Source organism: Pelodiscus sinensis, chromosome 19, assembly GCF_049634645.1.
Source record: "Pelodiscus sinensis isolate JC-2024 chromosome 19, ASM4963464v1, whole genome shotgun sequence".
In the NCBI taxonomy this organism is placed as follows: domain Eukaryota; kingdom Metazoa; phylum Chordata; order Testudines; family Trionychidae; genus Pelodiscus; species Pelodiscus sinensis.
In genome coordinates this window covers 15,213,202-15,231,539 of record NC_134729.1, presented here as the reverse complement: position 1 = coordinate 15,231,539, position 18,338 = coordinate 15,213,202, and the positions used below count along the sequence as shown (strand labels likewise).

The 18,338-nt window shown below is 48.6% G+C and overlaps 2 protein-coding genes across 6 annotated transcripts in view; both read left to right on the top strand.

The window, feature by feature from the left end:
* Positions 1-5,110, top strand: part of NCLN (nicalin) — a 39,001-nt gene extending 33,891 nt beyond the window's left edge. For all 3 annotated transcript variants that reach the window (XM_075902530.1, XM_075902529.1, XM_075902528.1), the window contains one exon: positions 5,038-5,110. The gene's annotated coding sequence lies outside the window, so the exon portion shown is untranslated. The remainder of the gene's footprint in view (positions 1-5,037) is intronic.
* CELF5 (CUGBP Elav-like family member 5) overlaps positions 1-18,338 on the top strand; it is an 86,909-nt gene that overhangs the window by 1,860 nt on the left and 66,711 nt on the right. Inside the window, exons 2-5 of one of the 3 annotated variants that reach the window (XM_075902533.1) lie at positions 3,632-3,773; positions 5,038-5,110; positions 5,969-6,085; positions 6,413-6,521. In XM_075902533.1, the coding sequence (XP_075758648.1) occupies positions 5,039-5,110; positions 5,969-6,085; positions 6,413-6,521 (298 nt within the window). In that variant the 5' untranslated portion in view covers positions 3,632-3,773; position 5,038. Of the gene's footprint in view, positions 1-3,631; positions 3,774-4,552; positions 4,688-5,037; positions 5,111-5,968; positions 6,086-6,412; positions 6,522-18,338 lie in introns of those variants that run through there. The other 2 variants (XM_075902531.1, XM_075902532.1) reach the window with 2 other exon arrangements.

Sequence of the window (18,338 nt, the reverse complement as noted above, 5' to 3'; positions counted from 1 at the left end):
ACATCCCTCCTGCCCCCATAGGCTCCTCCAGCCCCCCATAGAGCCCCCCACATCCCTCCTGCCCCCCATAGGCTCCTCCAGCCCCCCATAGAGCCCCCCACATCCCTCCTGCCCCCCACAGGCTCCTCCAGCCCCCCATGGAGCCCCCCACATCCCTCCTGCCCCCATAGGCTCCTCCAGCCCCCCATGGAGCCCCCCACATCCCTCCTGCCCCCATAGGCTCCTCCAGCCTCCCCATGGAGCCCCCCCACATCCCTCCTGCCCCCATAGGCTCCTCCAGCCCCCCCATGGAGCCCCCCCCCACATCCCTCCTGCCCCCATAGGCTCCTCCAGCCCCCCCATGGCACCCCCCACATCCCTCCTGCCCCCACAGGCTCCTCCAGCCCCCCCATGGAGCCCCCCACATCCCTCCTGCCCCCACAGGCTCCTCCAGCCCCCCATGGAGCCCCCCACATCCCTCCTGCCCCCACAGGCTCCTCCAGCCCCCCATGCAGCCCCCCACATCCCTCCTGCCCCCATAGGCTCCTCCAGCCCCCCATAGAGCACCCCACATCCCTCCTGCCCCCATAGGCTCCTCCAGCCCCCCATAGAGCCCCCCACATCCCTCCTGCCCCCCATAGGCTCCTCCAGCCCCCCATAGAGCCCCCCACATCCCTCCTGCCCCCATAGGCTCCTCCAGCCCCCCATGGAGCCCCCCACATCCCTCCTGCCCCCATAGGCTCCTCCAGCCCCCCATGGAGCCCCCCACATCCCTCCTGCCCCCATAGGCTCCTCCAGCCCCCCATGGAGCCCCCCACATCCCTCCTGCCCCCATAGGCTCCTCCAGCCCCCCATAGAGCCCCCCACATCCCTCCTGCCCCCCACAGGCTCCTCCAGCCCCCCCATGGAGCCCCCCACATCCCTCCTGCCCCCCATAGGCTCCTCCAGCCCCCCACATCCCTCCTGCCCCCATAGGCTCCTCCAGCCCCCCATAGAGCCCCCCACATCCCTCCTGCCCCCCATAGGCTCCTCCAGCCCCCCATAGAGCCCCCCACATCCCTCCTGCCCCCCACAGGCTCCTCCAGCCCCCCATGGAGCCCCCCACATCCCTCCTGCCCCCATAGGCTCCTCCAGCCTCCCCATGGAGCCCCCCCACATCCCTCCTGCCCCCACAGGCTCCTCCAGCCCCCCCATGGAGCCCCCCCCACATCCCTCCTGCCCCCATAGGCTCCTCCAGCCCCCCCATGGCACCCCCCACATCCCTCCTGCCCCCACAGGCTCCTCCAGCCCCCCCATGGAGCCCCCCACATCCCTCCTGCCCCCACAGGCTCCTCCAGCCCCCCATGGAGCCCCCCACATCCCTCCTGCCCCCCAAAGGCTCCTCCAGCCCCCCATGCAGCCCCCCACATCCCTCCTGCCCCCATAGGCTCCTCCAGCCCCCCACATCCCTCCTGCCCCCATAGGCTCCTCCAGCCCCCCATAGAGCCCCCCACATCCCTCCTGCCCCCCATAGGCTCCTCCAGCCCCCCATAAAACCCCCCACATCCCTCCTGCCCCGCACAGGCTCCTCCACCCCCCCATAGAGCCCCCCACATCCCTCCTGCCCCCCATAGGCTCCTCCAGCCCCCCCATGGAGCCCCCCACATCCCTCCTGCCCCCATAGGCTCCTCCAGCCCCCCCATGGAGCCCCCCACATCCCTCCTGCCCCCATAGGCTCCTCCAGCCCCCCCATGGAGCCCCCCACATCCCTCCTGACCCCACAGGCTCCTCCAGCCCCCCATGCATCCCCCCACATCCCTCCTGCCCCCATAGGCTCCTCCAGCCCCCCCTGGAGCCCCCCACATCCCTCCTGCCCCCATAGGCTCCTCCAGCCCCCCATGGAGCCCCCCACATCCCTCCTGCCCCCCACAGGCTCCTCCAGCCCCCCATGGAACCCCCCACATCCCTCCTGCCCCCCACAGGCTCCTCCAGCCCCCCCTGGAGGCCCCCCACATCCCTCCTGCCCCCACAGGCTCCTCCAGTCCCCCATAGAGCCCCCCACATCCCTCCTGCCCCCCATAGGCTCCTCCAGCCCCCCATGGAGCCCTCCACATCCTTCCTGTCCCCATAGGCTCCTCCAGTCCCCCCATGCCGCCCCCCACATCCCTCCTGTCCCCATAGGCTCCTCCAGTCCCCCCATGCAGCCCCCCCACATCCCTCCTGCCCCCATAGGCTCCTCCAGTCCCCCCAAGCAGCCCCCCACATCCCTCCTGCCCCCCATAGGCCCCTCCAGTCCCCCCATGGCATCCCCCACATCCCTCCTGCCCCCCCATAGGCTCCTCCAGTCCCTCCATGGCACTCCCTACATCCCTCCTGCCCCCATAGACTTCTCCAGTCCCCCCATGGCGCCCCCCACATCCCTCCTGCCCCCCCATAGGCTCCTCCAGTCCCTCCATGGTGCCCCCACCCTATTCCTCCTACCTCCCCATAGACTCCTCTAATCCCCCCAATGGATCCTCCACCCACATCACTCCTGCCCCCCTCATAGACTCCTTCAGTTCCTCTCATGGAGTCCCCACTCACATCACTCCTGTCCCCCCCATCGAGCCTCCCCACATCCCTTCTGCCCCACCCCATAGACTCCTACAGTCCCCCACCATGGAGTCCCCACCTCATCCCTTCTACCCCAGCCCCATAGACTCCTTCAATGCCCCCTGTGGATGCCCCATTCTCCCTCTCCCCATTCCTCCTGCCCAGCCCCCTAGAGTCCGCATTAGGGATGTTAAAAACTAGTTGACTATCCGATAAGCATTTGCTTATGAGATAGTCTTTTGACTAGTCAATATCCGCCCCCTCCCCCTTTGCTGCATCTATGATTATATCTATATCTATATCTATATGGGGAGTCCTCAGCTGACCCCGGGCTCCACAGCAGGTGCCCCTTTGAAACTCCAAGGTGGCTTGGGATTTTTCTGGGATCAGCTGTATGGCGGCTGCCCCTTTAAAATACCTCCGCATTTCAAAGGGGCAGTGGAGCCTGCGGTCAGGGGGCGGGACTCCCCAGCTGACTCCCCTAGGCAGGAAGTGCTGCATGGAGCCCGGGATAAGCTGGGGACTCCCCAGCTGACCCTGGGCTCCACTGCCCCTTTGAAATGCGCGGAGGTGGCGATTCAAAGGGGCAGCTGCCGTGGAGCCCGAGGTCAGTTGAGGATTCCCCAGCTTCACCCCGGGCTCCTAACGGCATGCAGCATGGCATGGAGCCTGGGGGACCCCGCTGACCCTGGGCTCTATGGCTCTGAAATGCACAAGTGCCCCTCCTTTGAAATGAGCAAGAGCCCTGGCACGTTTCAAAGGAGGACTGCGGAAGTGCCTATGGACTAGTCAATAGAAATTCTGTTGCTGAGTCAATTAACTGCGTTTTAATATCCTAAGTCCCCATCTCCCCCACTCCTCCTGCCTCAGACCCCACAACAGCCCCTGCTTCATCTTCCACAGAGCTCCTCCACAGCCCCTAACTCCTCCTGACCTACCTCAAAAGCTCCCTTGTCCCAGACCCCCATGTATCCCCTCCCTGCAGTGTCCCTACTCGGTCCCCTGTCTTTTCTGTCACAACCACCCCTCCATATTTTTCCATTTCTCCCCAACCTCTTGGCTACTGTCTACCATGACCCAGGCTCCAGGGCATCTCTAGGCATTGCTGTAGGAAAGGGTTGTGCCCCACCCCTTGTTCAAGGACTCTCTCCCCTCCTAATGCTGGCACGGTACCTTCTGGGACCCTCCCGGCCTTTTCAGAACCAGGCTCCATGCTCTCTTTGGTAGGTCAGGCATTCGTGTTTTCAATCCCCACCTTCTCCTTTGTGGGGGTGCTCCCACCATGCCAAAAGGTCAATCTCCCTTCGCTGCTGCTCCCTGCTTCACAGGCAGTTTTCATTCCCCTCAAAGAGCAGCTTTGGGTACCTGCTTTATGATATCTTACTCCCTCCATAGTATGAATAAGGAAAAGTTATTTACTTGTTCCCATAATATAAGAACTAGGGGCCACCAAATGAAATTAATGGGCAGAAGACCCCTTAATTTTAAAACAAATAAAATAAAGGTCTTCACACAGCGCACAGTTAATCTGTGGAACTCCTTGCCTGAGGAGGTTGTGAAGGCTAGGACTAGAACAGGGTTTAAAAAAGAGCTAGATAAATTCATGGAGGTTAAGTCCATCAATGGCTATTAGCCAGGATGGGTAAGGAATGGTGTCCTTAGACTCTGTTTGTCAGAGGGTGGAGACGGATGGCAGGAGAGAGATCGCTTGATCGTTACCTGTTTGGTTCACTCCCTCTGGGACACCTGGAATTGGCCACTGTGGGCAGACAGGACACTGGGCTGGATGGGCCTTTGGTCTGACCCAGTCTGGCCATTGTTATGTTCTTACGTTTTCATGAAACCATCCCCCTTATCTTAATACTTATGGGATCAGATGTGGGTCTGGGAATCTGATTGCTAATTCCCCAGTGCTTGTCCACAGCACTTGGAGTTTCCCAGCCCTCCTCCCTCATTTTTCTTCTTTTCCCCATTGCCCTCTGTCTCCATCTATATGTGTGCGCTTTAGCACAGGGCCACCAGCATGTCTCACCTCAGCTAGCCTCAGTTAAATTTTCCCTATGGTAAGGATCCTGATTTGCTTGAACTGTTCCTTGCTCACTGTGCCGACTGCAGTGTTCTTACTTTGCATCTCAGAGTAAGTATTTGTTGCACAGATAGGCACCTTAGAAATACTTGAGAGTTACTGAAATGTATGTCTAAGGTGTGTTGTATTTTCTTATACCTCTCTTTCTTACCCAATTTCTATATTATTCTGGCTTCTGACTTAGTCGTAGTTCAAAGAGAACTGCTGAAAACTGAATTGCCCATTTGGATTACTGACACTGGAGCTAAGCCTAAAGAGTGTCCCATCAGAGGAAGGAGCAAGCTACCTGGGCCCAGAGCTAAACATCTATAGCTGAAGGAGGGGGTTATTTTGATGTAAATGTTCAGTGTGGGGTTGAAGATGAAAGGTTTCAGCCTGCTTCTTTGGTGTTTATCTTCCAGAATGCCCAAGTCCAAGGAGTTTGTGGAAACAGCCACTTCAGACAGTGGATCTGATGCTGCTGAGAATGAAAAGGTATCTGTATAGTCGGGGAATGAGTCTGACTTTGCTCCCACGCATCAGATAATCCCCTCCTGTGCACATATCCCTGCAGTGGGAAAAAGTAGCAAGATTCTACGTGCTTCGGTTAGCCCTCTAAGGGCGTGCAGGTGACAATCTGAATTCCAGTGTGCTCAGCTGGTGCCACTGAAGCCACTTCTGGGGGTGAAATTCACAACTAAGTGCCATTCCCATGTCATACAACTGTGCAAGTTCGGGTGCTCATTGATACTGAGGCAAGCCTGTGCTTACCATTGATGCCATGAGATTGTGTTTTGTTTGATTTTTTTTAAATGAATGCAAAGCAGAAGAGGTTTGGAGTTTCTTTTAATGTTACTTGAAAAAGTCACAGCAGATGAAGGGAGAGCATTTTCTCTCCCTTATTTTTTCAGATCTGGAAAGTGTAGTTGTGCAAAGGCGCTATCTGAATGCAACCGCACAAGGGAGCAGAGTGAAGGTTGCATGGACAACTTTTATTCTAGGACTTCCTAACTTTTGAGGCTATGACTTTACAACCTGAATATTCCTTTAATGTAGTTTTAAGAGGTTTCAGACACGTTTAGCCCAAGTACTGCTGGTTATTAGTGTAGTTAACATTAGAGTGCCATATTAGTATTACTGCAGTAGCATGTTTTGCTGAAGGGGCTAATAATCCCATCTGATTTAATGTATGTAGGTCCCATCATAACTATCTAGGAGCCCGATAGGCTTGAGAACTAAACTATTCATAAGGTGGGGCTGCTAGGTCCCATCATAACTATCTAGGAGCCCGATAGGCTTGAGAACTAAACTATTCATAAGGTGGGGCTGCTAACTATGACCTCTTCTTTACAGAAAAGAAAAAAAGAGATGCCCTCCAAGACAGAGAAAAAGCCAAAAACTGAGGCAAAAACTTCCAAGGTGGCAACAAAAAGTCATAGTCAAGATAGTGAAGAGGAGGACATGTTCCAGGTATTGGTGGGAGGGGAGAGAACCAGGTATTACAAACAAATCTACCTCTGCAGCTTCAGATCCCACCCCATCATACACACACATCCACATGCACACAAAAATTTGTATTCATTATTTTCCTAGCCATATCCGAGTCTTTTTCTGGTTTCTTGCATTGGTGTATCTTGTGTCTCCCTCTAGTTAAATACAATCTGTGCTGGCCCAATGGACTTTTAAGTAATAAGATCAAATATGGACTGGAGTTAAATATACGTATATGAAGCTGGCTGCAGCCTTCCTCCACTCAAATCCAGACCTTTCTTTAACTATCATTTAATATATTTGCAGATTGGGAAGATGCGCTATGTCAGAGTGTCCTGCTTTAAGGGGAAAATCCTTGTGGATATCCGAGAATTCTACATAGATAAGGAGGGGGACACTAAACCTGGGAGAAAAGGTAACCAGATCTTTCCACTAGGTGGCAGTAATGCATCACATCCATGTCCTTTCCAATCCAATTAAACTCCTGAATGAGTTTAGGGCAATCTTTTGTATCCAGGAGTTGGAAACTTCACATTAGCATCTTCAGAAAGTCTCAGATATTCTCACTGCCATTTGATGCTGGGAAGTGAGCTGTACGGCTCCATGATGGGCTGTTAATGAAAGAGCAAGTATCGCAGTGACCTCAGTCTGTGACGTTTGGCTCCATGCCTGTTTCTGAAGGGGCACTTCAGCTGAGGAAGGATTAGAACACTAGGTAAGCTGAAAATTGGCTAAAAGGCAGCAGGTGGAACATGATGGAAGATGGCGATATTCTGCTAGCCATCGATATTCCAGTGTGTAGGAATATAGTACCCTGTCTGACCAGTCTTCACTCTCCTTTCTCCCCAACTATTTCTCTGATAAATAGCACCTTTGGGAGGAGGAGGCGGCAATTGAGTATGTAAAATAAGACTGTCCAAAATGCCAAAGGAAAATAGAAAACTGTAACTCATGTACTGCTATCCAATGAGTGTCTGGCTGTTGCTTGGCAAAACTATATCTATATGTAAGCAGCATAGGCCTGTTAGAACTTTAAGGTTGTACAGTGTGATGTGCAGTCAGTGAGAACTAGAGGATCTCAGAATATGATATTTCATCTCAGCCTGAATGGAAACTAGAAGTTCATAATTCCTGTAGGCTATATCTCTGTATTAAAGCAAGGATGACTGTAGCGTTCTGCATTAGGTGCATACCTCAGGCTATGTCTAGACTGCAGGCTTCTTGCGCAAGAAGCTTTTTGCCAAAGAGATCTTCCGCAAAATCTTCTTGTGCAAGAGCGTGTCCACACTGCAAAAGCACATTGGAAAAGCGATGAGCTTTTGCGCAAGAGAGCATTCAAACTACATGGACGCTCTCTCGCAAGAAAGCTCTGATTTCCATTAACAGAATGACCACCAGAGCACCTGTGCTTTTTTTGATAGGCTGTTTTTGTGCAAAAACCCCCTTGTTTCCTGTCCCTGCACACCCAGGAGTGGCCCGAGGCGGGCTGTGGCAGCTGGCGTCCCAGGTGGAAAGCGTGATCAGCGCCTCCGCCTGCACGGCCGTCAATGGAGTGATGTCATCGGGCACCTTGTGACATCATCATGGGGCGCCCCGTTGAAGGCGGTGCTCTATGCGACAGCCAAGTCGGCCTATAGTCACGGGCCGCCCCTGCACACACCTTTTTGCACCAGAGCTCTTGTACAAAAAGACTTATTCCTCGTAGAAAGAGGAATAACTATTGCGCAAAAACCCCTCTTCTGATTTACAGTAAATTTTCTTGCGCAAAAACGCGCTGGCAGTGTGGACACTCTGCAAGTTTCTGCGCAAAAACAGGTGTTTTTGCACAAAAACTCTGCAGTCTAGACTGCCTCAGGCTCCTTATGAGCTTCCCAGTGTGACCCGCAGTGGAATGGAGTTTGGGTGACCCTTTGTTAGAGTCATGCGGCCCTTGGAGTAACATGATCTGACTGGGTAATTTTTATATGACGTAAACTAAATAGGAAAACAGCACAGAATGTAGTTTAAGGCAGCTGTGGAACAGGGGCATCATTCACTCTAGAACTTCTCTTCCTGCTACTGAATTAATGTTCATTCATTGCAACTTTTTGATTGACTGTGATTTGCTTAGTTGTCTCACTCAACTCTTGGTTCCCAGGTTACATCTGTAGGTCATTCCTCTCTTCAGCCCTGAATATTAGGGTAATTCAGCAGAGATTCAGTTACATGAAATTTCTCAGGAACCATTCTGTTTTCATTATTGATTTTTGTGTCTAGTCAGATGAATTTCTTTCCGTTTGATTTGTCCCTTGAACACTTAGCATGGTTTGCCCTCCAGAAATTAATTTCCTTCAAAGAAGCTACTACTGTACATTACTCACTTAAAGCAAACAGCTTATCCTGTAATGAAAGATAGAAACAGGTCATTGAAATCTTTCTGTGCCAGTCTTGGGGGAGGGGAGACAAACGGGGCATTAATCTCTTTTTGAAGGATCTAGGAAACTTGCCTCGAATGCAAGACAGAAGATTTGTTCATCTGTTGCTTAGAACTTGGAGGAGGAATGTTCATATGAATGTCTTTTCTAGTTTGATGCAGATTGTCTCTAACCACTGGTGTTTGTCTAGAACTTAATAAAATATGTGACTGTCAGGACATGTTTCTTGAGCAAAACCAAGACTAACAAAGTGGACCGTATCAGGGTGGAACTAAATTGGCATGCCCATTGCCATATTGCATATGACGAAGTGGGCTCCAGCCCACAAAAGTTTGTGCCCAAATAAAATCTGTTAGTCTTTAAGGTCTGAGGACTCGTTGGTTTTGCTGAAACAGACTAAGGATGTTAAATATCAGTTAACTGAATAGTCGATTAACCTAATTAATTCTTTTTGGTTACTCGACTATTCTATAGTCTCCGGGGAGTGGGGCCGGCAGCCAGTGTGCTCCAGCCCCACTCCTGAGGAGGCTATTGCCAGACTGCACTGCTGCCACTGTATCAGAGACCGCAGCATGGGGTGTTAGGTGAGAGATGGTCTACAAGGGGAGCCAGTTTAAAATCCAGCTCCCCTTGTGGACCTATGCTGTGGCCCTGTGCTGTTGCCTCTGATACAGAGGCAACGGTGCAGGGTGGCAGCAGCCCCTGTCTAGGGGATGGTCTGAGCTCCTGGATCTAGTGCAAGCCGGAACTGAGCTGGACTGCTGGCCAGCCTGCTAATAAATGTACTGGCAAGTGGAGGGGGGGCGGGGGGGTGTTGAATCGACTACACTTTTACATCCCTACCTGTAAACAGCCTCAGAGGCAGCAGCGTGGGGTGCTGGACGGGAGCTTGTTTGCAAGGGGAGCCAGTTTAAAAACCAGAGGCAGCAGAGTGGGTTGGCAGCAGCCCCTGTGCAGGGTTGGGTCTGAGCTCCTGCAGTTGGCACAAGCCAGAACTGAGCCAGATTGCTTGGCTCCCAATACACTTTAAATGCAGAGCGACCATGGAGGTAGGAGCTGTACTGCTGGCCAGCCTGCTAAAAAATTGACTGGTGGGTAGGGGGAGGGAAATGCATGTAGTCTATAGCATTAACTGATAAGCAAAAGCTTATAGGTTAATTGACTATACTATAATGTGGCTACTCCTCTGAAAAATGCCATGTGTATCTTCCATGGAAAAGGCCTGTGACATCAAGTTGGCTGTATCTTTGCAGGTGATTAGTTAGTTTCTGCCCAAATAGCTGAAAGAAATTCAACTCCTTCAAGTTTAAGCCATCATAGTGAATATTGTTAGCGGTAGATTTTTGTAAATGAAATTAAAGTTGTTAGGAGGGAGTCTGCCTTACCCATTTGGCCATCACAGAGGAAGACACACAGGCTACGTTTACACTACGGCTTTTGCCGGAAGAAAAAATGCAAATGAAGCACTGATTAGCATTTTCTCATGCTTCATTTGCATAATCTCTTTCAATCCATTTTTGCACAAGGGGTTTTTGCACAAACAAGCAGTGTGGATGTTTCCATTTTGCACAAAAAACCCTTTTTATACTATAATGGATTGGAAGAGATTATGCAAATGAAGTGCAAGAAAATGCTAATCTGCGCTTCATTTGCCTTTCCTCTTCCGGCAAAAGCCGTAATGTAGATCTAGCCTAGTTTAGGATAGGGACTGGGAGGAAGGACTCTTAGGCTATGTCTACACTGGCGGGTTATTGTGCAAGAACATCTTGCGCAGGAGCCCGTCCACACTGCCATGTGCGAGATGTGCTTTTGTGCAAGAGCATCCACGGCAGTGTGGATGCTCTCTTGACCAAGAAAGCCCTGATGGCCATTTTAGCCATAGGGCTTTCTTGTTCAAGAAATCCCTGCCGCGCTTCTACACTGCCCTCTTGCTCAAGAGCTCTTGCGCACGAGAGCTTACAGCTGTTAGAAAAGAGCATAGCTCTTGTGCATGAAGCCCTCTCTTACCACACTGTCCGTAAATCTTCTTGTGCAAGAGCGGGTGGGCAGTGTGGATGCGCTGCGGAAGAACGGCAGTTCTTGTGCAGTAACCCGCCAGTGTAGACATAGCCCCAGGTTTATTTATATAGAGCTTTGCTGTGACCTTGAGCCATTTCTTTACTTCCTTTTCCCCATCTGTGAAATGTGGGATACCATCCTACAGGAGCATTAAAGCTTTCCGTATTTATGTCTTACTAGAGGAGTACCCCAGAAGCGCACACTTCCCACTTGCTGGAGTGTTAAAATGGAGAGGTATTTCTTAAGGGGCTGCCTCAGATTCTGTTCTGGGATCCGATTTGGATCATAAATTTCCCTTCTATAATTCCCTTTCACAGCCACCTCGGCTGTGGAACTTGCTGCTTATGATCTGCAGGCGTATCTCTGTAACGCTTCTCCTTTGCTGTTTGTAGGGATTGCCCTATCTGCTGAACAGTGGAACCACTTGAAGGCGATCATTCCAGATATCGATGCTGCAGTCAAGAAATTCTAAGATGTTGTTTATTTAAAATCTTGTATTTTTCCTGGGTTTTTTCTTTTTAATTGCTGTTCTGCATTGGATTCCATCCTAGGGGAAAGGTTCAGTTGTTTAGATTATGATAATGCTTAAGAGGCTAGAGATTGCTTTCAGGTTTTAAAATATAATGTGGAATAAATTCAGATGCCTAGATTGTTTTGCTAAAAGAGGCTTCAGCCCCTTCCTGTCCCTACTGCTTTGTAGAATGAATGATCCTGTCAGTGATGAGATGCATGGAAGAGTCTGATTTCTAACTGGCATTTCCTGACCTAAATGGCTAGTGACTATCATGCAGTGCTGTCTAGCTGCTGCACATCTGTTGCAATCTTCCACTTGATTGCATATTAGTAAGGAGTTTAGTCCAGCTTCCTACCTGCCACCCTTCCATCTAGGCTCTGGAAACTCTGCAGATGGCATTCTGGCTATGTCAAGTAGTTCTTGTGTTTGGAACTCTTCCTGTTTGCCCACCTGCCTATGAAGAAGGGGACTGTAGCATTTCAGCAGAGAAAACAGCAGTATACACAATAAATTTGTTTGCATTACAAAAGGAAAAAAAATGTAGTCTCTATGTTGCCCTAAACTTTAAGCCTTTTTTTTGTCTCTCTCAGTTGTGTATTAGTGTCAGATTTCCCTTCCAAAGGGAAAATAAGGCCTGTCCACTACTCAGCCACTCAGCATTTCATCTCTCTTAAACAAAAGACTCACTTTTTTTGCTCTATAGAATTGATGAGATAGCTGTCTTGGCAGAACATAATAAACAAGTGCAGGCCACAGAAAGCCCTTAAATAGATCATATACTCTGTCAGGGGCAGTAAATAATTATTTAATAAGCACACTAATTACTAAAGAGGGGAGAACCTTTCTTCCCCTTGTGGAATCACAGTAAAACTACCTGGGTCCAACACTGAATAAGTAGCAGGAGTATTTCCATTGTTTAAGGCTAACCAAACTTTAATACAAGCGTTATCTGGCATTCATGAGAAACTGGGGTTGCTGGTTAATCAAATGTGCCTGTTACTCCAGCTTTCCACCAATGGTTCATGAATTTTTCATTGTACGTAAGATGGGTTAGATAATATTCGGTAATGGTTTTAGACACAGAAGCATGACACACACACAGACATTACTGCCATCAGTTTAAAAAGCTGACTTCTGTAAGTGCTGGAAAATGATGCGGGCTGGCTGTAGGAATTTTCCCAGTTAACTGAAGGAGGAATTGCATTGCCATCTGTGACAGATGCTGGTTAGCCAAGTATGAAAGTGCCAGATAACATAGCTTGTACTGTAATCAGAAGCGGGATAAGCAAAACTTCTCAGTATCTAGTACTCATGTTCTATTTTAGATATGTATGTAGCCTTTGTTGCCATAGCAGCTGAGAGCCTCCCACTCTTGAATATATTTATCCTTACAACCCCCCTGTGAAGTAGGGAAGTACAGTTGGGGAACAAGGGTCAGCTCCTCAAATGGACTGAAGCACCTAACTTCCATTGAATTCAGTAGCTTCAGAGGGGGAGCCGAGTTAGTCTGTAACAGGAAAAACTAAAAAAGCAATAAATAGTCTAGTAGCACCTTAAAGACTAACAAAATCTGTAGCTGACACAAAATACAGGACTATGTAGCACTTTAAAGACTAACAAGATGGTTTATTAGATGATGAGCTTTCGTGGGCCAGACCCACTTCCTCAGATCAAATAGTGGAAGAAAATAGTCACAGCCATATATACCAAAGGATACAATTAAAAAAAAGAACACCTATGAAAAGGACAAATCACATTTCAGAACAGAAGGGGGATGCGGGGGGGGGGGGGGAGAAGGTAAATGTCTGTGAGCTAATGGTATTAGAGGTGATAATTGGGGAAGCTATCTTTGTAATGGGTAAGATAATTGGGGTCTTTGTTGAGACCCACGCGTAGAGTGTCGAATTTTAGCATGAATGACAGTTATCTGTAGATGGCATCATGAGCTTTCATGGGCACAACCCACTTCTTCAGATGTCATCTGTATCCCACGAAAGCTCATGATCCCATCTACAGGTTTTGTTAGTCTTTAAGGTGCTACTAGACTACTTGTTTTTTAAAGGTTTTTTTTTTTTAATTGAATTCAGTGGGAGACATGGGTCTAGATACTGACATGGGTCTAAGAGACTGCTCAAGAACACACAGGAAAGTCTCTAGTAGAGCAGGGAATTGTATCGGGCTCCCCTAAATCCTAAACTAGCCTCCTACCTCATGGACTATTCTTCTTCCAGCTGGATATTAGCCCCACTCAACATTTTTCTGTTCTAGCAAGCAAGAGCCTGCATGTGGGTACCAGACTTAATTTACAGTATATCCATCAGCCACCATGTGTTTCGCTGCAATCTGACTTCTGCAACCATCACTAATACATAGTGTCATAAACCACTCTTCAGTTAGAAGCCAAAGGTAAAAGAAAAGGAGGAGGAGTGGGAAAGGAAAATTGCCCAGAAAAAGATGGGAAGGGAACAGAGAAGGCGCAGAGTAGAGAAGGAAAGCAAGTGTTTTGGCAGAAGAAAATGACTCGCAGTTGGAGTGAGTCTGGGTAATTTTGAATTACCTACAGCAGATGAATTCAATGTGGAGGTGACTAGGAAAGTGTGGGGGAAGAGGTGCAACACTTGCAGAAGTTTTATGAGTTGGTACCCACCAGGTGATAGGTACTTGACAGAATGACATGCTTTTTTCCCTCAAGGATTGTTCAGTAAATGGACAGGGGGATGATGCTCTGCTGTGTTACTTCGAAGCGGCAGCACAAGGGTCAGAGTCCAGGCTGGGTAGGGGAAAGATGACTTTATGCCATTTTTCTGCCTCCCTAACTCTAGTCTGCTGATTTGGCTCAGCACAAGTTAAAGTGGCCTGAGGGCATTCTGCCTCAGAGTAGATCCTGTGTTTGGGGCAGGGCAAAAAGATGCTAACTGGAGGCCAAGGATGACTGTTTTACAAACAAGGACCTGTAGGAGGAAAGAGTTTGAGACACACGCCAGGTATATGAAAAACAGCATCTGTGTTGTCCTTGGGCTACAGAAGGGCTATGTCTACACAGCAACATTATTTTGAAATAACATAGTCCGCATCTTCACAGCTGGTAATTATTTTGACATAATGTCAAAATACTCATTTTATGAGGAGTAAGGAAAGTCAGAGGGAGAGTTTTCTATTTCAAAATAAGTGCTGCGCAGACAGCACCAAAACTTGAAATAAGATGCACAATTGATGTAGCTCATTTTGCATAGCTTATTTCAAGGTAAGCCCTGCTGTGTAGACACACCCAAGGAGAATCAAGATACAAGTCTCTCACAGCAAAGTAGTAGTAGTTAAGAACAGAACCTAGCTCTCTTGCTGCTTAAAATGTGTTCTGACCAAAAGAGCACCCTTCCTGCTGTAAGAATGTTATTGTGGTCAGAGAGGGTGTGTCTACACAGCAAAGTTATTTCGGAATAACAGCTGTTATGCGAGTGTCTACACAGCAAAACCATTATTTCGAAATAATTTTGAATTAGCGGAAGTCAGTTCTTGATCAATTTTCCTGCAGTACCTTTGCTCTGGAATATATCCAGTTGTTTTGCATGAATGAGCTGGTATTTGAGATACCACAACCCTTTTTGGATGTCTTCTGCTAGCAGTGCCACATACTTCCTGCCTCCTCTTTCCTTGGGAACTGATGGATGAGGAGAGAGGGACAATTTGGCTATCTTGAAAGATCTAGTACTTTCTTTAAGCTTTTCCAAAGTTTCTTGTCTGTGGTAGAGACTCTATACAGCATGAAAATCACAAATGTCCACTTCATGTTCTCTCTTTTCTTTCGTGTCCTTAGGGGCTGCAGGATGCTTGTTGGCTTTTCTAACATACAGGACATTTTACAAATCTAGACCTTAATCTAGAAACCTCAATTACATCAAGTATCAGAGGGGTAGCCGTGTTAGTCTGAATCTGCAAAAGCGGCGAGGAGTCCTGTGGCACCTTATAGACTAACTGAAGTGTAGGAGCATAAGCTTTCGTGGGCAAAAACCAGTTAGTCTGTAAGGTGCCACAGGACTCCTCGCCACTTTCTCAATTACATCAGTGACTCAGGATAGGGACTCTAGGTCTACTGCTTAAGCTCACTTTTAAGTAAAAGTACTGTAACTGAATGCTTTCCTACCCTCGTATTGCTGGTACTTGTTGAAAAGAATGTGGGATCAAATCTGCAAATGTCCCTCCATTAGCAGTGAAACCTCTTTCACTTGCACTGTGTGGAGTTTTTGTTCCTTTAACAACTTTTTAAAGTGCTGCCTTTCCTTTTGGGAGTTGATGGAACCTGAGGGCTGTGTCTACACTGGCATGAATTTCCAGAACTGCTTAAAACGGAATACTATTCCGTTTTCAGTTTTTCCGGAAAAGGAGCGTCTACATTGGCAGGCTGCTTTTCCGGAAAAGCCCTTTTTCCAGAAAAGCGTCTGTGGCCAATGTAGACGCGCTTTTCCGGAAAAGAGCCCCGATTGCCATTTTCGCGATCGGGGCTTTTTTCCGGAAAAGACTACTGGGCTGTCTACACTGGCCCTTTTCCAGAACAGTGCTCTGGAATAAGGGCTTATGCCCAAGCGGGAGCAGAATAGTTTTTCCGGAATAGCGGCTGATTTTGTACAGTGGAACATCGTTGCTTTTCCAGAAATTCAAGGGCCAGTGTAGACAGCTCGCAGCTTATTCCGGAAAAGCGGCTGATTTTCCGGAATAAGTGGCCCAGCGTAGACACAGCCGTGCTTTCCTCCTTAGTGCATAATCATCCAGATGTGTGTGGTAGCCTCCTTTTCTGTGCCTCTCTGTAATTTTGCCACTGTCTTGTGTGAGAGACTTATCCCCTGCTACTCCAAGAACCTACATTAGTCTTCTGGATCTCTTTGTCTTGTTGACTTTCTAATCTCATTTGAAAACCAGCATATCTTGTCTCCTTGGCAGATGCCTACTGATTTCCTATCTCCCTCTGGTACTCAGGCTATGTCTACACTACAGAGTTTTTTTCGGAAAAACATCTGTTTTTCTGAAAAAACTTCACTTACGTCCATACTGCAATTGCGTTCTTTCAAAAAAAAAATCAAAAGAACAGATGAGTTTTTCCGATATTGGTAAACCTCGTTCTACGAGGAAGAAGCCTTTTCCCGAAAGAGCTCTTTCGGAAAAAGGCACGTGTGGATGGGGAAGAGGGAGTTCTTTTGAAAGAAGAGGAAAAAGCACAGGTGCCCTGGTGGCCACTCTGTCCATAGTAATCACAGTTTAAATGTGAGATAGCGTCCACATTGAATGGACGCTATCTTTTGAAAAAGCAGATCGCTTTTTCGATGTGCTTTTGGCAGTGTGGACCCTCTCTTTCGGAAGATCTTTTTTCGGAAGATCTCTTCCAGAAAAGCTTCTTTCAAAAGAAGCCTACAGTCTAGACATAGCCTCAGAGTAACTGTTATCTTTTATAATTTATTCCTTAATCCTGTTGCTTTTTGCATATAATTCTGCACCTTATTCTGTGAACTGTTTCAGTGCACTAATTGACAGCTGCTATATTTTATTATTTACCAGGAATAGTCTCATTCCTGTCTTACTCTGCAGTCAGTGAGGATTGGAATATTTCTAGTTTTGGGGAGAATGACCCCAAAAGACTTGGTACAATTTCCCTATGAATAGACTTTACTACTGGGATGAGTGGCAGGGCTTGTGAGTGAGGATCTTTGGCAGCATATGCAACAAAAGACTGTGGAGAGAAGCCAGTGATATGTGTGGGAGGTCTGGTTTTCATTTTTACTCTAATTTGTAGGGGTGATGTTGGCTTCCAAAGTCAAAGTGTCTCTATGGAGACAGTCCTGATTGCTGCTCTGTTACTAAAAGTCAATGAGAGATTTTGCCCTGGTCAGGTTAAGTATGTTGGTATGGGCTGGCTCAATTTGATTGAAAACGCTGGCTGCAAATTCTGCAGTTGATCTGCAAGGGTCTCATGCCTGCCAGTCAGGGGTTAGGAGATTCAGGTGGTGCGGGAGAGTCAGGGTTGAAAGGAAAACAGCCAAACCTGCAATGTGTGCCAGGAGATAGGGAAACTGTAGATGGAAGTTTCCTGCTAAGCAGAAGCAGAGGGCTGTCTGTAGTGTGCTCTAGCCAACAATGAACTAATGGGGGTGACCCTGGCTCCCCTGGGTGACTCAAGTAATTATCTCACCAGGCTCTCAGCCCATGCTGTGCCAAACTGGGTCTTTAATATCACACTACTGTCTCACCCTCTACCTGGTAGGATGGGCCTTCCTGCAGCTGCAGGTTTGACAGCACTGAATTAGCCCTGAGGCTAGGCTGCTACAGGGGTTGGGTGCCTGTGCCTCTTGCATTCTGGGTAAAATCAGACATGGTGGTATTTGATCCCACTCACACTTAGGAAGGGTATCTCAGTGTGAGTGGACAGGGGTGTGTGTGTGTGTGTGTGTGTGTGTGTGTGTGTACACATATGTGATGGAGGGCAGGCAGATCAAGCTGCTGTGTTTCCCCGTGTGAAGATGTCACGTCTGCTACATGTTGGATGATGTGCTCCCCTTCTCCCCTCTCCAAATTTCAGCTTTGGTTTATCTACAGGATTCAGTAGGAGAGGCCTGGAAGGTGACAGAAAGCTTCTAATAGTGCCACAAAGCAGGGCTTTTTTGGTGCCAGCTTCACACTCCTGCAGAGGCTTTTGGCCTGATATTTTCTGCACCTCTAGCCCCTGCCGAAGTCAGTGGGAGCTCAGCACCCCTGCAAATCATTCCATTTGTGTTGAAAACAATCAGGCTCCTTTCCTCCTTCCCAAAACGAGAGTAGATAAGCCATTTATCTTTGGCAATGCTATGGAAGAATGCCAGGCTGGAATGCATGGGCATGGAGATATGAGCTGTGCTGGCCTGCAGAAGCCATATACATGAGTGCTATCCTGTGGTAATGAGGCTGTGTCCCAGGTAATAGGGAGGAATGCCACGCCATGTCCCCAGAGGGGACAGAGGACATGTGCCGGGCTGCACACCAAGGCTAGCAGCTATATTTGCCACACTAAAGGTAGATTTGCATCCCCTAGGTAGTTCACAAAAAAATCCCTGTTTACTTTGGTCAGGGGAACCCATCTTGCTAGTGTTAGTCTGTTTCAGCAAAAATAGTGAGGAGTCCTGTGGCACCTTAGAGACTAGTAGATTTATTTGGGAATAAGCTTTCATGGGCTGGAACATCTGGGTCTGGATGCATCTGACAAAATGGGCTCCATCTTATGCCC